Source organism: Oncorhynchus tshawytscha, linkage group LG07, assembly GCF_018296145.1.
Source record: "Oncorhynchus tshawytscha isolate Ot180627B linkage group LG07, Otsh_v2.0, whole genome shotgun sequence".
NCBI lineage: Eukaryota > Metazoa > Chordata > Actinopteri > Salmoniformes > Salmonidae > Oncorhynchus > Oncorhynchus tshawytscha.
In genome coordinates, this window is record NC_056435.1 from 26,463,783 (window position 1) to 26,483,212 (window position 19,430).

Here is a 19,430-nt window from a genome sequence, read left to right on the forward strand (position 1 = left end):
ACAAAAGCCCCCATCTACAAGCAGGGTCAACTAAGAACTAACAATTATATTTATAATTGTGTATGGCAACTTTCCATTCATTGTAAATCACATTTCAGAAGAGGCATTCACTGAGTGACTGCCAACACTTATGAAAGCACAATTCTGTGGAAGAAACACAACAAATGCTTCTGGTAAGAGATTACAATGAATTGTCAAAAACTTCAAGACCCTAAGTGAAAGGTCAAACAAACTAGCAACTTGAAATGACAACTTTGACAAACATTTGGATTTTGTAACATATAGACTATGTACTCACATTTTCACTACCTGGGAAAATGACCAAATAACAATGGAAACTTAAAATGCTGTCCTGTTGGGAATTTATTTAGACTTTCATTCCAACTCCAGTGGGTACAATGAAATTACATGGCTTTGAGTCACCATGGGAACAGTGTGAATCACTCATACCCACCCAGACCCTAGTTGGGACCGGAAGACCTCAAGGTTTTCATCCCAATCAGAAGTCAATAAGGCCGCCAATGTTCATTTTGTCTTTCCGTCATCATTAAGTCTCTTTTGCCTCTTGGAAGGTTACATAATATATTTTTTTACAGACACACAAAAATAAGTGGGTTGAGTTACAAATGCGACACAGTAAAGACAGTTCATATATCATAGTTGCCCTGCCTGCTTCTCCCGTTGTAAAACATCAACCCCTCTCACATCCCAACAAGTCCAATAGGGCAGAGGAGCGAGGAGACACTAAGGAGGTCACTCCACAACTGTCTCCCAGTCCTCTCTCGGAACAAACCTGGGTGTCCCTCACTCCCCTAAATCTAACCTCAACCTTCACAAATCTGCAGTCTTTTCCTGGCCATCCTTTCAGTCAGAAGACTCTCATGGGTAAGTGCAAGTCTGTCTCTTCTCCCCCGTCCGTTCATGTTCCTCTGTTGGAGATGGAGGTAAAGCATCAACAACCACCTGGCCAATCAGAGCCTTTCCCCCACTCAGGGGTTGGTAATTGGCTGGTGAGCGAGAGGGATTGGACAAGAGAGTTATGGTAGGGTTGATGTAGGGAAGGGGGTGATGGGGGCAGGTTTAGATGCTGATAGACTGCAGGACTCTCCTCTCAGCATCGTTGAGGTGGCCAGAGAACATGCTGTAGCATGGAGAGTGGGCAAACTGGGTCAGGAAATCTGTCAGGTAGGCCTAAAAAACACAAAGCACAAGAACGTTTATTTAAAAAGTGAAGTTAAGACATTAAAATACAACCCCAAAACATCACAGACCATTGAAATCTGTTCAATTTAACTTGATCAATCTCCTCAAGGACAAATAAAAAAAAGCATAACCACATTTGCCCTAACTAGTCATGTGAGATCTAAATTTAAAATGAGCAGATTAGCATTACCTGGAGGTCTATCTGATATATGGGGTCCTTCAAGGCATCTGGATCCTCCTCATCATCCTCCTCATAGTAGTTTTCATCTGGGGGGGGGGACAAAAAACTATTTGATACCTGTGAAACATGGCAGATAGAGCTACAAAACATCTGCCTGCCTAGTGCACTGATTGAGTAGACATCTGGAAGAGTCTGAGAGGGAAGTTCACCATATTTGTTGGAAGCGATGAGGTCAGAGAGAAGCTGCCCGGCCAGCCCTTCATCCTCATCCTCCTCTTCTTCCTCCTCCTCCCACATTCCTACTGAATCTGCAGGAACAAAAAAACACTTTGGGATCAGATACAAAATGGGGCCCAATTGATTTCATAATACTAAAAAACACATAGTTATCAGAGACCACATTTTCAACAGACAACACCAAGGTAATACGATTAAGAGACAGGAGGGTATTTTCCGGCCAAATAAAGACATGAGTCTGACACGGCTTTCAAAACTGCTTTCAACTCTAGGTAAGGGAATAAATACACTGAACAAAAATATATTTAAAAAACCCAACATGCAACAATTTCAAAGATTTTACTGAGTTACAGTTCATAAGGAAATCAGTCAAATTAAATAAATTCATTAGGCCCTAATCTATGGAATTCACATGACTGGGAATACAGATATTAATGCTGGTCATAGATAGGTAGGGGCGTGGATCAGAAAACCAGTCAGTATCTGGTTTGACGACCACCATTTGCCTCATCCAGCGCAACACATCTCCTTAGCATAGAGTTGATCAGGCTGTTGGTTGTGGCCTGTGGAATGTTGTCCCACTCCTCTTCAATGGCTGTGCGAAGTTCCTGGATATTGGCGGGAACTGGAACACGCTGTCGTACACGTCGATCCAGAGTATGCTCAACATGTCTGGTGAGTATGCAGGCCGTGGAATAAGTGGGAAATTTTTTGCTTTCAGGAATTGTGTACAGATCCTTGCGCCATGGGGCCGTGCATTATCATGCTGAAACATGAGGTGATGGCGGAGGATGAATGGCATGACAATGGGCCTCAGGATCTCATCACGGTCTCTCTGTATTCAAATTGCCATCGATAAAATGCAATCATGTTCGTTGTCCGTAGCTTATGCCTGCCCATACCATAACTCCACTGCCACCATGGGGCACTCTGTTCCCAACGTTGACATCAGCAAACAGCTCGTCCACACGACGCCATACGCTGTCTGTCATCTGCCCGGTACATTTGAAAACGGGATTAATCAATGAAGTGCGCACTTCTCCAGCGTGCCAGTGGCCATCGAAGGTGAGCATTTCACCACTTAAGTCGGTTACGATCCTGGGCTGGCGTGGTTTAAACGTGGTCTGCGGTTGTGAGGCTAGTTGGACGTACTGGGGCGGCAGGGTAGCCTAGTGGTTAGAGCGTTGGGCTAGTAACCGGAAGGTTGCAAGTTCAAATCCCCGAGCTGACAAGGTAAAAATCTGTCGTTCTGCCCCTGAACAGGCAGTGTTCCTAGGCCGTCATTGAAAATAAGAATTTGTTCTTAACTGACTTGCCTGGTTAAATAAAAGGTAAATAAAATTAAAAAACGGGCAAATTCTCCAAAACAACATTGGAGGAGTCTTAAGGTAGAGAAATTAACATTCAAATCTCTGGTGGACATTCCTGCAGTCAGCATGCCAATTGCACGCTCCCTCAAAACCTGAGAGATCTGTGGCGTTGTGATAAAACGACACATTTTAGAGTGACCCTTTTATTTCCCCCAGCACGAGGTGCACCTATGATCGTAATGATCGTGCCGTTTAAAATCAGCTTCTTGATGTGCCACAACAGTCAGGTGGATGGATTATCTTGGCAAATGAGAAATGCTCCCTAACAGGGATGTAAATATATTTGTGCACAACATTTGAGAGAAATACGCTTTTTGCGCATATGGAACATTTCTGGGATCTTTAATTTCAGCTCATGAAACAAGGTACTTTATATGTTGCGTTTATATTTTTGTTCAGTGTATATCATTTTAAATTTGTCTGAACTATCCCCTCAAGGCCAAAGAGAGAAATTGACATGCGCAGCTGTTACATAGCTGCAACGCATCACCTGGACTCCAGTCTGCTGCGGCAGCTCTGATTGCGTTGGCCTCCACCACTGATGACAGCTCATTGACAATCAACTTAAAGACCTTCACTAGCAACGGAACGTTGGTCCACTTCTCTGGATCTGGAGAAAGTGAGACCGAGACCTTATAGCAACACGAAGATGTGCATACCATCAACGTGTAGACCACCAACAAAAACATTAACAATGAAGCAAATACATTCCTTATCATACACTAGGCCAGAGAATGGGGTGCTTATATGGAGCATTCATTCATATAGGCAATGTCATTTTCTTGGGCAAATGTATAGAATTTTTGTTGTCGTTGATTCTCTTATATTTGACTAAATGCTTAGATAAATAGCTGATGACAAAGAGGATATCTGTATTGGTCTTACTCCTGGAAGATTTGGAGCGTGTGCGGATGCCCTCGTCAGGGCCCAAGAGCTCCTCACCCTTTACGACGATGTCCTGGAGACGCTTGTCGTTTGTGTTGAGGCCGTGCTGCAGAAGCTTACACAGGGCTACCGTACTAAAACAGGGACAACACAGGAGAAGGGGAAACAAATGTCATAATCAAACAAAATAATGAATAGATTCTTAGCAGTTAGCAGTTTAACAGTTCAAATCCCTAGTAATAAAAGGTGGAAAGGGGAGTACAGAGAGGAACACACATTTGGTTCAACGGGTGGACAACAGTCATATTCTACTTTTTCATCCATCTTGGGGAGAGTGGATGCTCCAGGGCCAACCCTAAGCCCTCACCTGACTTTGCCCTCATACTGTCCATAGAAGAGGTGCTGTCGGCTCATCCACTCGGCCATGACAAACTCCAGGGCCGGTTTCCCCGTGGGGCCCGGCAGACTGCACAGGAACTCCAACAAAGGCTCCAGCTGAGAGTGGACCAGGTGGGCAAACACCATGATCAGAGACTGGGGAGAGGAGAGAGATGATCAGAGACTGGGGAGAGGAGAGAGATGATCAGAGACTGGGGAGAGGAGTCCATTGTTAGCAGAGTCTATATGGGTGGCAAAAGAGCAATCACTGAATAACCATGATGCAAGGCGCTATACAACAGATAAAAATCAATTGAATGCTGGAAGCTTGACATTTTGACACCTCAACATCCCAGAACCCACTGAATTCCACCGTTTGATTTAGAGGGGTCAGTTCCAGAGAGTGACAGACGGAGAGGTTTCGTTCTACCTGCATGACACTGAGTGTCTCGGCCTGCTGCATCTTGCTGAGGATGGCTCTGAGGATCTGGTCCAGCTGCTCTCCCAGCTCGGTGCTGGCGCGGGCGATCAGCGTAGACACCAGGCGGCCCACGAAGGCGGCAGTGAACTCTGATGTCCTAGGGTCAAGTAGCTGGCTGACCACCTGCATCACGTACCACAGACCACTGTGGCCCTCCATGTCCCTCCATTGGCCCACCTGCTCCAGGGCCACTGACACGTACGCCCGCAGACACTCGCCACCGTTCTGAAAAGGATGGGGTTTGAGTTCATTTCCATGAATTGATATATACAGGAGAGAAATAAAATATATTTTTAAAAATGATACAAAATAGAGTTGGGATTAACATATTTGGGCCCTTCTCAGTCTGTGTACCTGCATGGTGGTGTTGTCATCTGTGCGGAGGGTACACTGGGCCACCACAGGGAAGGCCTGGCAGACCAGCATCTCAGAGAGTGGGGGTTTGGTGTATCTGACCACTGTGGTCAAGATGTCTATGGCTGTCTGTCAGGGAGGGGCGTGGGGACAGGAGACAACTGTCAAAATATGACTGACTGGGACCCTAAAAGTTGACAGTCAATAATAGGGATGTAACCATTCACGATAAATCAGACCCCAATTCAAAAGGTTTAAAGATACAAGTGTATTGGTCCATTGCCTGGCTACCCAGACTCCTTGCTCCGGCCAAACGCTACGCCATGCCACAGACATTAGTATACTCTCTGCAATGAGTATGAATCGGAGTACCACCCCGATCAGTCACTCAATGCAAACACATTCCGGCCGGGCCGTCTGATTGGTCCAGAAACCGATGGGTTGGGCCAGAGTCCGAACATACATAGGTAAAGCGGCGGTTAGAAAATGTGATTATCTGATTGGTTAGAGAATATCCAATCGCTGAGGACTTTGTCTTGTACAACGTCCCCTGTCACCACAAACGACTTCAATGGTTGTAGTCTCAGACTATGTATGTAGCGAACGACATGCTAAATTGTGTGAGTCGTCAGGCTAAGTTGGTCCGGGGACAACAAACTGATCCAAATGTAGCATACTTCGGTCAGAAAATCAAAAATCGCCGGAACACCACTATTTTTTTTTACATTCTTTCTACCTTCTGAAAATACCTTCAGTTTCGAACTACATGTAACTGTGTTGATAGTCATTGATCTACAAGTCATTTTGGATGCCGAACAACCCCAGGTAATATCAGCAGCCTAGTCACACTGCGCAATCTGTCCAGCTTCGTGCACTGATCAACACAAAGTAGGCGGCCTGTTCCTGGTCTTGCACATCTGCGCGGCGCCTTCAGCAATCAAATGCTAAAACGGCTTGCACGATACTAGGAATTATTATTTGAGTGACAACCGGTGTCATTTTCTAGGTTATAGTTATCTATGTAGAAAATTGTGTTTTACCGGAATAAAAGTAAAGCTACCTGAGACAACGCATCTGGCTATACCTGCTGAACAGGACTTACAATATATTTTACTTTAAATTGTTCAGGAGTTTTGCTTTAAACTTGTTTAAATTGTTCCGTTTTGCTTTAAAACAATCAACGTATATGGTCCTTGCCTCTGCGGTCCAACTCATCCCAAACCATCTCATTTGGATGACTGTGGTGGCCAGGTCATCTGATGAAGCACTCCATCACTCTCCTTCTTAGTCAAATAGCCTTTACACAGCCTGGAGGTGTGTTGGGTCATTGTCCTGTTGAAAAACAAATGATAGTCCCACTAAGTGCAAACCAGATGGGATGGTGTATCGCTGCAGAATGCTGGTTAAGTGTGCCTTGAATTCGAAATAAATCACTGACAGTGTCACCAGCAAAGTACCATCACATCTATTCCTCCATTGCTTCATGGTGGGAACTACACATGCGGAGATCATCCATTCACATACTCTGCGTCTCACAAAGACACAGCGGTTGGAAACAAAAATCTACAATTTGGACTCATCAGACCAAAGGGACAGATTTCCACCGGTCTAATGTCCATTGCTTGTGTTTGTTGGCCCAAGCAAGTCTCTTCCTCTTATTGGTGTCCTTTAGTAGTGGTTTCTTTGCAGCAATTTGACAATTAAGGCCTGATTCACTCAGTCTCCTCTGAACAGTTGATGTTGAGATGTGTCTGTTACTTGAACTCTGTGAAGCATTTATTTGGGCTGCAATTTCTGGAGGCTCCTAACTCTAATGAATTTATCATCTGCAGCAGAGGTAACTCCGGGTCTTCCTTTCCTGTGGCGGTCCTCATGAGAGCCAGATTCATGATAGCGCTTGATGGTTTTTGCGACTGCAATTGAAGCAACTTTCAAAATTCTTGACATGCTCCAGAATGACTGACGTGTCTTAATGTAATGGACTGTCATTTCTCTTTGCTTATTTGAGCTGTTCTTGCCATAATATGGACTTGGTATTTTACCAAATAGGGGTGGTATACAGAAGATAGGGCTATCTTGTCAAAACACAACTGACTGGCACAAATGCATTAAGAAGGAAAGAAATTCCACAAATTAACTTAACAAGTCACACCTTTTAATTGAAATGCATTCCAGGTAGCTACCTTATGAAGCTGGTTGAGAGAATGCCAAGAGTGTGCAAAGCTGTCGTCAAGGCAAAGGGTTGCTACTTTGAAGAATCTAAAATACATGTTGATTTATTTAACACTTATTTGGGTTACTACATGATTCCATGTCTGTTATTTCATAGTTTTGATGTCTTAGCTATTGTTCTACACTGTAGAAATAAATTAGAACCCTTGAATGAGTAGGTGTCCAAACCTTTGACTGGTACGTACACACACCTAATATTTATATATTTCTTAATTCCATTCCTTCACTCAGATGTGTGTATATTGTTTGATATTACTGCACTGTTGGAGCTAGGAACAAGCATTCCACTACACGCGCAGTAACATCCGCTAAATAGGTGTATGCGACCAATCAAATTTGATTTTGGATTGAATATACGTTTCAAATGGAAGGCAAACAGATCGTCATCGGTAGCACCATAGACTCCACTGATCAGCCAGAACAAGCTCAATAACTCAATACGTGGACACACTCCTACTGAATATGCAGTCACCTGGATAGTGAGTAGGCTTATGCAATCTTAAAATTGACCCAGTTCATCAAATACAACTATTACCTTTATGTTATGCAGTTAGATTTTTTTTTTTTTACCAAAGTCAAATATATTGTTTGATTTAAAAATGTATGCATACATGGCCATCTCTGGGAAATGTGACACAAAATGTCACATTTGATAATATTGAATATCAGCCATCGGCCCTAGAAAATCCATATCGGTTGTTCTCTTAGGAGTGCCAAGCAGAGATGCAGCGGGCCCCATTTTAACAGTCTTTGGTATGACTTATCCAGGGATCGAACTCCCCACCTTCCAATCTCAGAGCGGACACTCACCACAAGGCTACTGAGTTGGTCTTGACTCATAATGCTGATGTAAAGTAAGGACTTCCACACAGTGGACTTACTGCACACAGGCCAAAGGGGACCTTGTCAGGGGGGGCCTGCATAATGCTGACCAGGGTGGGGATGAGGCGCATCTGCATGGGTCCCTGGCAAGCCTCGATTTGGGCCAGCTCCTTAAAGATGTCCTGGGCCAGAGACCCCACCACTGAGTCTGGGGAGAGGACAGGAGAGTTAGATATGGTGGCACAAGTTTTCATTTGAAAGGTTGGGATAGATGTAAGCCATACGGTAATACCTCAAAATCGGTCTATCGGACTCAATTAGGAACTAAATGAGTGCCAACTGCCAAGGTTAGTTACCTACCGTTACTATACTTGAGGAAGATGGCGATGGTGAGGGGGCAGATCTTGTTCTCTGCGCTGGTGGTGAAGGCTGGGTCCACGGTGGAGACGATACACAGGGTCTCCATGACCAGGGTGAGAACCTCGGAGCTGAACTGGGCTGCCAGCTGCACCAGCCCGTCCAGAACAGCAGGCAGGAACGGCTGCAGCACGTGGGTACTCTGTGACAGCTTCAGCTGGTCACAGTACCTGAGAAGAGCACACATTAACCACCTGCATACATACACACTTACTGTGATGGTGTTGTTGTAAGGCTAGTTGGATGACAAACTCGAGAGGCATGTATCCATCCATCTATGCCATCACTGCTTTTACTTGATCTAGGTTATTGTTATTATGACTGGAGGGAAAGACGCTCTAGCTGCTCTGTACAGCATGTGTGAACTACAGAAGTTGAAGCTTTCTTAAACTCCACTCAAAAACAAAACTGTTGGTATCCCCCCCCCCATTAGTCCACTGTTGATACAGTCACTGGCCACATCATCATGACGCAAGTGACACTACTTCTCGAATGTCCAATATCTTGAAAACTTCACTGCTGACATGGAAAACATTTTGGGAATGTATCAATTGTGGAATGATTTTTTTTCATATTTAAAAAAAATACTAATTAATATATATATATATATATATATATATATGCGTTTTTGATGGATTTTCCCTTTAAGGTGTTGATCTCACTCACCCCCAGATGGCGCGTACAGCTGAGATGCGGACCGAGGGGGGTTGGCTGTCGTGCAGGCCGCTGACGGTGGCTTGGAGGAACTGCTGGATGAGCTCAGGGGTCATGGCTGCTGTGAAGCGGCTGGCTGCCCAAAGGGCACGGCCCAGCAGGAACGGAGAGGCCGCTGAGGGGGGAACGAGTTAAGGGACAGGGGGTTATTATGTAGGTAGCTACATTTCAATTTGAGTCATTTAGCTCTTATCCAGAGCGACTTACAGTTAAGCTAGGTAGGCACATACTGTACCGTGAGCCACGTTCAAAACTCAAGGCTGCAATGTATGCAGGTTATAGTTTCTCCACTTCATTGATATCTTTAAAAAAATGTTTACCCCGTTTTCTCCCCAATTTCGTGGTATCCAATTGTTTAGTAGCTACTATCTTGTCTCATCGCTACAACTCCCGTACGGGCTCGGGAGAGACGAAGGTTGAAAGTCATGCGTCCTCCGATACACAACCCAACCAAGCCGCAATGCTTCTTAACACAGCGCGCATCCAACCTGGAAGCCAGCCGCACCAAAGTGTCGGAGGAAACACTGTGCACCTGGCAACCTTGGTTAGCGCGCACTGCACCCGGCCCGCCACAGGAGTCGCTGGTGCGCGATGAGACAAGGACATCCCTACCGGCCAAGCCCTCCCTAACCAGATGACGCTAGGCCAATTGTGCATCGCCCCATGGACCTCCCGGTCTGGGCGCGAACCCAGAGTCTGGTGGCACAGCTGGCGCTGCAGTACAGCACCCTTAACCACTGCACCACCCGGGAGGCCCTCCACTTCATTGATATCTTGACCACTGTCAGACAAGAATATACAGTGCCTTCCCGAAAGTACTCAGACCCCTTGACTTTTTCCACAATGTTACATTACAGCCTTGTACTAAAGATTTTAGATTTTGTTTTAAATCCTCAGCCATCTACACACAGTACCCCATAATGACAAAGCAAAAACAATTTATAAGAAAAAACAGAAATACCTTATTTACATAAGTATTCAGACCCTTTGCTATGAGACTCGAAATTCACCTCAGGTGCGTCCTGTTTCCTTTGACTATCCTTGAGATATTTCTATAACTTGATTGGAGTCCACCTGTGGTAAATTCAATTGATTGGACATGATTTGGAAAGGCACACACCTGTCTGTATAAGGTCCAACAGTTGACAGTGCATGTCAGAGCAAAAACCAAGCCATCAAGTCAAAGGAATTGTCTGTAGAGACAGGATTGTGTTGAGGCAAAGATCTGGGGAAGGGTACCAAAATATTTCTGCAGCATTGAAGGTCCACAAGAACACAGTGGCCTCAATCATTCTTAAATGGAAGAAGTTTGGAACCACCTAAACTGAGCAAACAGGGGAGAAGGGCCTTGGTCCGGGAGGTGACCAAGAACCCGATGCTCACTCTGACAGAGCTTTAGAGTTCCTTTGTGGAGATGGGAGAACCTTCCAGAAGATCGAGGTAAAGATGAACGAAGCAAAGTACAGAACGATCCTTGGTGAAAACCTGCTCCAGAGTGCTCAGGGCCTCAGACAGAGCCAAAGGTTCACCTTCCAACAGGACAACGACCCTAAACACACAGTCAAGGCAATGCAGGAGTGGCTTCGGGACAAGTATCTGAATGTCCTTGAGTGGCCCAGACAGAGCCTGGACTTGAACCCGATTGAACATCTCTGGAGAGACCTGAAAATAGCTGTGCAGCATCGCTCCCCATCCAACCTGACAGAGCTTGAGAAGAATTGGAGAAACTCCCCAAATACAGGTGTGCCAATCTTGTAGCGTCATACCAAAGACTCGATGCTGTAATCGCTGCTTCAAAGTACTGAGTAAAGGGTCTGATTACCTATGTAAAATGTGATATTTAAGTTATTTATTTTTAATAAATTAGCAAAAATTGATAACCTGTTTTTGCTTTGTCATTATGGGGTATTGTATGTAGATTAATGAGGGAAAAAAACATAAATTTTAGAATCAGGCTGTAACCTAACAAAATGTTGAAAAAGTAAAAGGGCCTGAATACTTCCCTAAGGCACTGTAACCAAACACTGCTGCCCAGGAGCTGAGCAAGAGATCCCAGACGGACTAACCTGCGAGGTTGAGGTCAGCCAGGATGACGTTAGCCAGGAAGCCGTGCATATCAAATTGAATCCGGCCATTCTTCACGTTCTCTGTGATGATGGTCTTCACTGAACCCAGAGCTAACAAACACGCCTCATGGACCTTCCACCTGCAGGACGGGATAACACAGGGGTGAGGAGAGAGCAGACCCCGAGTCTGACTGCATGGTGATTGTTTAGTTATGGGGTGCATCTCAATAGTCAAGTGGTCTCCTCCTTGTCTCCTTTCCTCAGTCTGCACGGACATAAAAAAAAAAAATACCTGGACAGATGAAAGCAAATTCCTGAAAGGCATCCATTCTGATTTCACCTAGCCTGTGTTTTCAGGTCAGTGCATAGGACAAACAGGAGACAAGAAGAGAAAGCCACTAATGACTTGAGAGATGTCATGCAGCCGGTGTGTGTGTGTGGTCCTCGCCAGTGTTCGTTGCCACTGTTCTTGGCCTGCTCCGCTTCCTGCAGGTGTCTTGTCGCTGCCGCCGCCAACGCTGCCGCACTCTCGTTCTGGAACTCTGTCGCCACAGCCTGTTGGAAGAGGAGGACAGTTGAATTGAGGAAAAAAAAAGAATTGTGACGTCTCCAAAAAGGTCACATCGACCAGAACCTACACATGGAATGGTAGCAGTCTGCGTGTGGGGGTATTATTTTATGAGAGGTTAAAACTTAGAGCCACAGAAAGGAGTGCATCATATGGGGAAATAAGGTATCATTTCAGATTTGCCCAAACTATTAGTGTCCCACGTGAAGTTCTCACCAGCAGCAGGTCCTGGGCTGAGATCCTGACGGAGTAGGAGAAGGTATCGTCATCCTCGTCCTCTACAAACTGCTGGGGGTTGGCCGTCCACACCTTGATCTACAGAGAAATTACTACGGATGAAGAACACATACACGATACCAAATGATGTCTTTTTTTTTTGTTGACAAAAACTGATTCTCTTAAAAATGTCACACACACACACACGTGTGAGGTTGTTTGTACCTGATCCTCAGTGATCTGCATGTAGACAATGATGTAGTAGATCAGTTCAGGCAGAGCCCTCTTCACTGTGCTCTTGAACTTGCTGTTCTCCAGCAGCGTGTGGATGAACTCAAAGACACTAAACACCAGGTTCTCAAAGCCCAGAACCTCACCTGGGAGAAAAACGCACACAAATAAATACCTCAAATCTCAACCAAGACGACTCATATCGAGATCAGCCCGTGTCACGTAGGTTGATTTCATTTATTTGACAATTGGAGAGAAAACAAAAGTACATATACAGCCAGTAAAGATGTGAATGGGATAAGGACGTACTCACCGTCAGAGTCAATGGGGTCGTCTACCTCCTCTGTGTAGTTGACTTCTGCTCTGACATAAGTACACACCCGGTTAAGGAAACCCCCATTCTCAGGACATCGACCATTCTCTACAGCTAGGTGGGCTCGCTAGCTCCCATTAAAACATTTTTTTTTTTTTAAAAGGTAGAGTGGAGATAATAGCTCATTATTGACAGATGTGAACCAAAAGGGAATGAAGACAACGAACTACAATAAGATGAAAGTAGAGGTCGACCAATTAATCGGAATGGCCGACATCAAGTTTTCATAACAATCGGAAATTGCTATTTTTGGACACCGATTTTTTTTTTACACCGTTATTTAATCTTTATTTAACTAGGCAAGTCAGTTATGAACACATTCTTATTTTCAATGACGGCCTAGGAACGGTGAGTTAACTGCCTCGTTCAGGGGCAGAACGATAGATTTTCACCTTGTCAGCTCAGGGGATCCAATCTTACAGTTAACTAGTCCAAGGCAATAACGACCTGCCTCTCTCGTTGCACACCACAAGGAGACTGCCTGTTAGGCGAATGCAGTAAGCCAAGGTAAGTTGCTGGTAAAACTGTGCTAACTTATCTTATAAAAAAAACAATCAATCAATCATAATCACTAGTTAACTACACATGGTTGATGATATTACTAGATATTATCTAGTGTGTCCTGCAATGCGTATAATCTGACTGAGCATACAAGTATCTAAGTATCTGACTGAGCAGTGGTAGGCAGAAGCAGGCGCGAAAACATTCATTCAAACAGCACTTTCGTGCGTTTTGCCAGCAGCTCTTCGTTGTGTGTCAAGCATTGCGCTGTTTATGACTTCAAGCCTATAAACTCCCGAGATGAGGCTGGTGTAACCGATGTGAAATGGCTGGCTAGTTAGCGCGCACTAATAGTGTTTCAAACATCACTCGCTCTGAGCCTGTGGTAGTTTCCCTTGCTCTGCATGGGTAACGCTGCTTCGAGGGTGGCCATTGTCGTTGTGTTGCTGGTTCGAGCCCAGGGAGGAGCGAGGAGAGGGACGGAAGCTATACTGTTACACTGGCAATACTAAAGTGCCTATAAGAACATCCAATAGTCAAAAGTTAATGAAATACAAATGGTATAGAGGGAAATAGTCCTATAATAACTACAACCTAAAACTTCTTACCTGGGAATATTGAAGACTCATGTTAAAAGGAACCACCAGCTTTCATAGGTTCTCATGTTCTGAGCAAGGAACTTAAACGTTAGCACATATTGGACTTTTACTTTCTTCTCCAACACTTTGTTTTTGCATTACTTAAACCAAATTGAACATGTTTCATTATTTATTTGAGGCTAAATTGAATTTATTGATGTATTATATGAAGTTAAAATAAGTGTTCATTCAGTATTGTTGTAATTGTCATTATTACAAATTTAAAATAAAATGTTAAAAAAAAAAAAATCGTCCGATTAATCGGTATCGGCTTTTTTGGTCCTCCAATAATCGTTATCGGCGTTGAAAAATCATAATCGGTCGACCTCTAGATGAAAGAGCAGAGGACATAGTTGCACTGTGAAGGATATACAGCAGCGCTCTCTGTCAGGGTGTTCCAGACAATGGGCAGGATCTGCTGCATGGACAAAACCATGGGTTTGGGGAAGTTCTTCACTAGAGCAGTCACAGCCTGGGGACGAGGTAAAAAGGTGGAGAGGAGGATGGATCAGGACAACTGATAAGATTTGGCCTCCGGATCCCAAAACTACAACATCTGGCTGTATAGGTCCATGGGAGTATAAATCCTTCTGTGGTCATCTTCTCACCTTGAGGACCTCCATCTTGAGGCCGCTGTCTGAGGAGGGTCCATCAGGCATCTGCAGGGCCTGAATGAATGCCTCAGTGAACTGCTGCACTACGGGGAAGATCAGGGCCTTGGCCGCACCCTTCTCCAGCTCCTCTATTGCACAGATAAGGTAGGCACAGGTGGTGAAGATCTCCACGGCTCTGGAGCGGGTACGGATGCTGTAGATCTCCATCATGGTGAAGATCTTGTACATCTCAGGCAGAATTACTGGGGCCACCAGAGGCATCTGAGTATCTGTCACCTCACGGGTAAACTCTTTGAGAAAAGGCCAGAGGGATGAAGTGAATACACGGAGCAAATAGAAACTGAGCACAAAAAGAGAGGTCAATTTGGAATTGGGGATGCGTGTGTCCTTACCTGTGAGGACCCTCATGGCCCCGTGCACTGCGCTGACATCGCCGCTGACCAACAAGTCCATGAGAAGGGTGAAGAGCTGAGGCCAGGCTTCGGGCCAGTCCCAGTGGGCGATGGCCGACACAGCATAGGCCACGCTGGACCGCACCTTACTGATGGCCTCCCTGAGACCCCCAGGCAAAAGCTGCCTGATGGCTGCCTTGGCCTGGAGAGAGAGAGAGAGAGAGGGGGAGAGTGAGAGAGGGGGTAATTTAAGCATCATTAGCTGTTTATTAAATCCTCCTCACTGTTTTGAAATAGCTAGCCATTGACAATGATCCATTTCAACTAGGCTAGTTGAAAGAATGACATGTCGCTTTGCTTACCCGGTCTGTGGTCTCTGGGGGCCTGAACTTCTCAGACAGGGAACACCAGTGGGTCTCCACATACTGCTTCAGGATGACCGAGGCCAACTGAACACATACAGTATAATGAATGAATTGAATGATAGATATATAGCTGTGTGAAGGAGATGCTGAGAAGTAGTCATACACCATATAACTAAAAATGTTCTGCTAACTAACCTGACGAATGGCCAGAGCTCCCTGAGGATCCACAGTTAGCTCTGAAAGGTGGACTCCAAACTCTACAACACAAATTGAGCAACATCAACACAGTGGACAGATCATCAGGCATACAGACACTCTTGGAAGCACACTAGCCATGTCATGGGGGGGGGGGCATGCATGCATGGAACGCAGGGACAAAATGTCCATATGATTTGACTCATGACCGGCTCATCGACAATTCTAAGCACCTTTGAACATTTACAACAAGCACTGTAGAACTCTTCCAAAGGGTTTCATGCTCGTCAGTCGGACTCATCCCCTCTTCCCTGCAACGACCCACCACTCTGTCCCCAGCTTTAACTGAGTGATATCAAGGTCCAGGAGACAATGTTCCATACATAGAGCAGCTCCCACAGAAAGAGGCCTGCTGGGCCCATTCTTGCTGCTGTGACACTGCAGTGGATCCTGACAGACAGCCTGCACAATCAGCCTTTTTAGCCGTGTCAGAGAGGAACGCCACAGACAAAGGCACTGTACACACTGTCCCTATATTCACCCCACCCTACTTTGGATTAATTGGCAAACTGGTTTAGGGTAGCTACTGTACTTTATTATATAGCTAAATAAGAATATGGTAGCTAGTCATTCAACACGCATAGGATAGTAGGGTAAGGGCTTGTGGAGTATTGAGATGAAACAATGTTTTTCCGGGGGGGTATTAAAACATGAAAAAAAAGCATAGTTGTCAAAACGACTGATGCCGTCAGTTTTCAAAGGCCGGAATCCGCAAGGCATCATATTCTCGGGAAACTTTCCTGATCGAATGGTTGCAATAGCGACCCTAAAACGATTTCAACGCCTTGATAATCGATTCATCCTATCACCGGTCACCCTTCTAGAATTCCAAGTGGCAAGCAGGGCTCTGAGCTCGAAATAAGATCTCACGAATGAAAAATACTAGCTAGCTATCAAGTCTTACCAGCTGCTTAGTCAGTTCCACCTAGCTAACTATTAGTTGCACGTATTAGTTAACTTGCCATTTTAATTGGAGGCAGTTCAAATAGATTATCCCTGGTTGAATTGATCCGCCATCATGTGTGTGGATGCTAGTTACAACACAGAGTGGAATCAAATTGCTGCTAAATTAGCTAGCAATCAAGAATGCTGGAGGCAGACACACACTCTCTCTCTCACACACACACACACACACACACACACACACACACAGAGAGAGAGAGCTAACTAACTTGTTAGCCGCTAACTTAGGTAGCTAGTTGGGAATAGGCTAACTACACTAATTTGCGCCACTTGCTAGCCATTTGGAGAGAATCGAACATCTTATATTGTTTAATCAGAACAAGCCATCATGACAGTAATGTTTTGTCTGCTGTACAGTAGCTAGCATTTATCTTTCAATACAGACCCATCATATGCATGGAATTTATCGATCATGTCATTTCACTCTCTTGACATCAGCTGGTCTAGCAATACTAGAGTCCATGCTTAACTTACCCTCTGTCACTTCCAACACTTTTATTTGCTCCTCAGCGGCTGCTCGCACTTCTTGAACCGGGGACAGGATAGCCGTTAACGTATCAATCAGGGCTTCTTTAAGTCCTTGTTGAACCAGTCCGGCAGAGGCCGACCGAGGACCCGCCGCACTCATGCCTGCCATGTTTTCACCCGCAAAGCCTGGAAGCCTGGGCAGCCCACTACAGCCGTCGTCACTAGTTAACACAGCTACCAAGGCAAAAAACCCGCATATTTCTACAATTTATTTTCTTACAATCAGATTTGTTTTTAAAACATAACCACACTGCCTTATAACTACATTAACACCCCCAAAGCCGTTTTTTTTTTTAACGATATAGGCAATTTTGACTTTGTGATTGTGGCTGTGTCTATTGGAAACACGCTAGTCTTAATTTAAATGTAGGGTTAGGCATGATGTTAGCAATGCGGTTAGGGTGAAAGTTAGGTTTAAAATCAGATTTTAATTAGATACATTTTAGAAAGGGGCGGTGTTTAGTCATAATTATGACATAGTGGCTGTGTTAACTAGTGACGATTAGTCGAGGGACCAGTGGGCGGGTCTTCGAAATAACTTTTTTTTCTTCCAAGATGATGCTTGGGCTTGTGATTAGCTCTATCTTTTGGCTAGGATGTGAGACAACCAGTAAAAAGTCAATCGGGTGTCCTCTGCCTTCAAAATAATTGTTGTTCCGAGGAACTTTGGTCTTAACTTTAGAAAGTCAACGTTAGGCAAAATAGCCAGACTGAGTATAATGAAGATTGTTGTATAATGATGACCCTATAGTGACTATTGTGATTGTGCCATATGTTTAGCTTTCACTCAATTAAACCGGCTTCTTTACACATCACATGGGATGAATGTAAATAGTTTTAAATCCTTCATCTACTTCATCTTAACAGAGGTGAATGTATTGTGTTGGATACCTGCCTAGTGCCTACTGGGCATTTGATATGAGCGCTCCAATGTTTTGAAATCAGTACAGATGAAGAAAAGGTGATCAGGGAATGAAAGTCGCTTTAGTTGCACTCTTGTCCTCATAATACAATAATATTCAGCTGATCAAATATCTGTTTTGTTCTTTGTTCAAGTAATTGCCAGGAGAGCAACAAGACTAGTTTCATCCTCCACACTTACATTTTAAAGTTATAATAGTTCAGGCTACTGAAGAAGAGACCCGTTCCTAAATGTTGCATCTTATGTGCCTGTGGCAATATGCAACAGAGACTGTTATCTACCATGAAGGCCATTTTGAAGGTTTGCTGATCTTGTTTGTCAAGCTGACAGTTGACTGGACAAACAGATTATAACTGCCTCACAGCATTGATGATCATCTATACACCATCAATTCAGGACACCATAGAGCTACAGAGAGCCTTTGTCTCTCAGACTCTGTCCAAAAACAACCCCTCACCCCTCTAGTCTTGCAGTTATGAAATGAGTGGATAGACGTAAGCGACATAACCCAGAAGCTCCCCTAGACCAATCGGAAGACTAGTTGAGAATCACAGTAGAATAACCTAGTTTTACACCTATCCAGTCCCTTCAGATCTGCAAACCCCAAAGAGGTTAAGGACCTGGGGTTGTTTTTGGAAGAAGCCATTCTATAGCTGACCACTGGTTATAGTCAACATCTTTATATTGTTCTTTCATTTTTCATTCACCTAACACCAGCACATATGGTAAGTGAATTTACAGCTTCGATGGGGTGAACTCATTATCTACCCCGCAAACCCTCCCATCCCATTTACTCAGACAGTGTAACACTCTGCTTTTACAGCTGTAATTGAAGTCTTTGTACAAAATGTACAGGAAGTACTAGACACATGGAAAAGCAACATACATTGAAAACACTCCATGTAAAAATAGAAAAAGCCAGGTGGTTTTTGGTGCTAAAATTACACTCACTTGCTGCTGCAGTGAGTTAGGCTAGGAAAACAGAGGAGACATCAAGGTAAACATACTAAATGAACGTAATAGCTGAAACCTGGTTTCCCACCACTGTCACAGTGCCACTATTTGAAAAGGGCAAGGCTATGCCTCAAGAGTGGGGCTTGGTGTACTCTCATGTCCAAATCTGGCAAAAGTTGACAAATAAATACATAAATACTGCTATGCGCTAGTAACAGACAGAGCCATGACCGAGTATAGTCATATGGCTGAAGGTGTCCCGGCCGTTGGGGTACGGTAACTTTCCTTAATACAGAGAGGGTCATCGTGGTTGTGATCTGGTAGTAGGGCAAGGCTGCGGGCCATAAAGGAGGCTCAGTTTGAAGAATGTGGAGATGACGGAAAATAGCAGCTTACAAAAAAGAAATGGGACTGAGCCTCTGCACAAAATCTTTTTCTTCATTGTTTTAAGCAAAGAGTTTGGTTTATGTAGAAACAAGCAATGTTTTGCATTTGGATATTTGCCTCTCCATTAAAAAAAAAGAAGAGTTAAAGCTTTAAAAAATAAATAAAAAGATTCCCCCTCTGACA

The 19,430-nt window shown here is 44.4% G+C and overlaps 1 protein-coding gene across 2 annotated transcripts; it reads right to left on the reverse strand.

Moving 5' to 3' along the window:
* Positions 1-345: 345 nt before the first annotated feature.
* On the reverse strand, positions 346-17,428 carry LOC112254225 (importin-9-like). Of its 2 annotated transcripts, none has more exons than XM_042324221.1 (22): positions 16,931-17,428; positions 15,434-15,495; positions 15,236-15,322; positions 14,874-15,075; positions 14,476-14,771; positions 14,239-14,339; positions 12,669-12,727; positions 12,350-12,501; positions 12,125-12,223; positions 11,789-11,895; positions 11,341-11,480; positions 9,227-9,389; positions 8,504-8,730; positions 8,203-8,351; positions 5,090-5,218; positions 4,685-4,960; positions 4,244-4,410; positions 3,934-4,010; positions 3,482-3,601; positions 1,594-1,692; positions 1,394-1,470; positions 346-1,191 (listed from the first exon to the last, which is right to left on the reverse strand). In XM_042324221.1, exons 1-22 carry the CDS (start codon positions 17,091-17,093, stop codon positions 1,081-1,083), a joined length of 3,063 nt encoding a protein of 1,020 aa, XP_042180155.1. In that variant the 5' UTR covers positions 17,094-17,428; the 3' UTR covers positions 346-1,080. The 2 variants fall into 2 exon arrangements, with proteins under 2 accessions (XP_042180155.1, XP_042180153.1); XM_042324219.1 differs by having other exon boundaries at positions 3,877-4,010; positions 16,931-17,427.
* Positions 17,429-19,430: the final 2,002 nt, after the last annotated feature.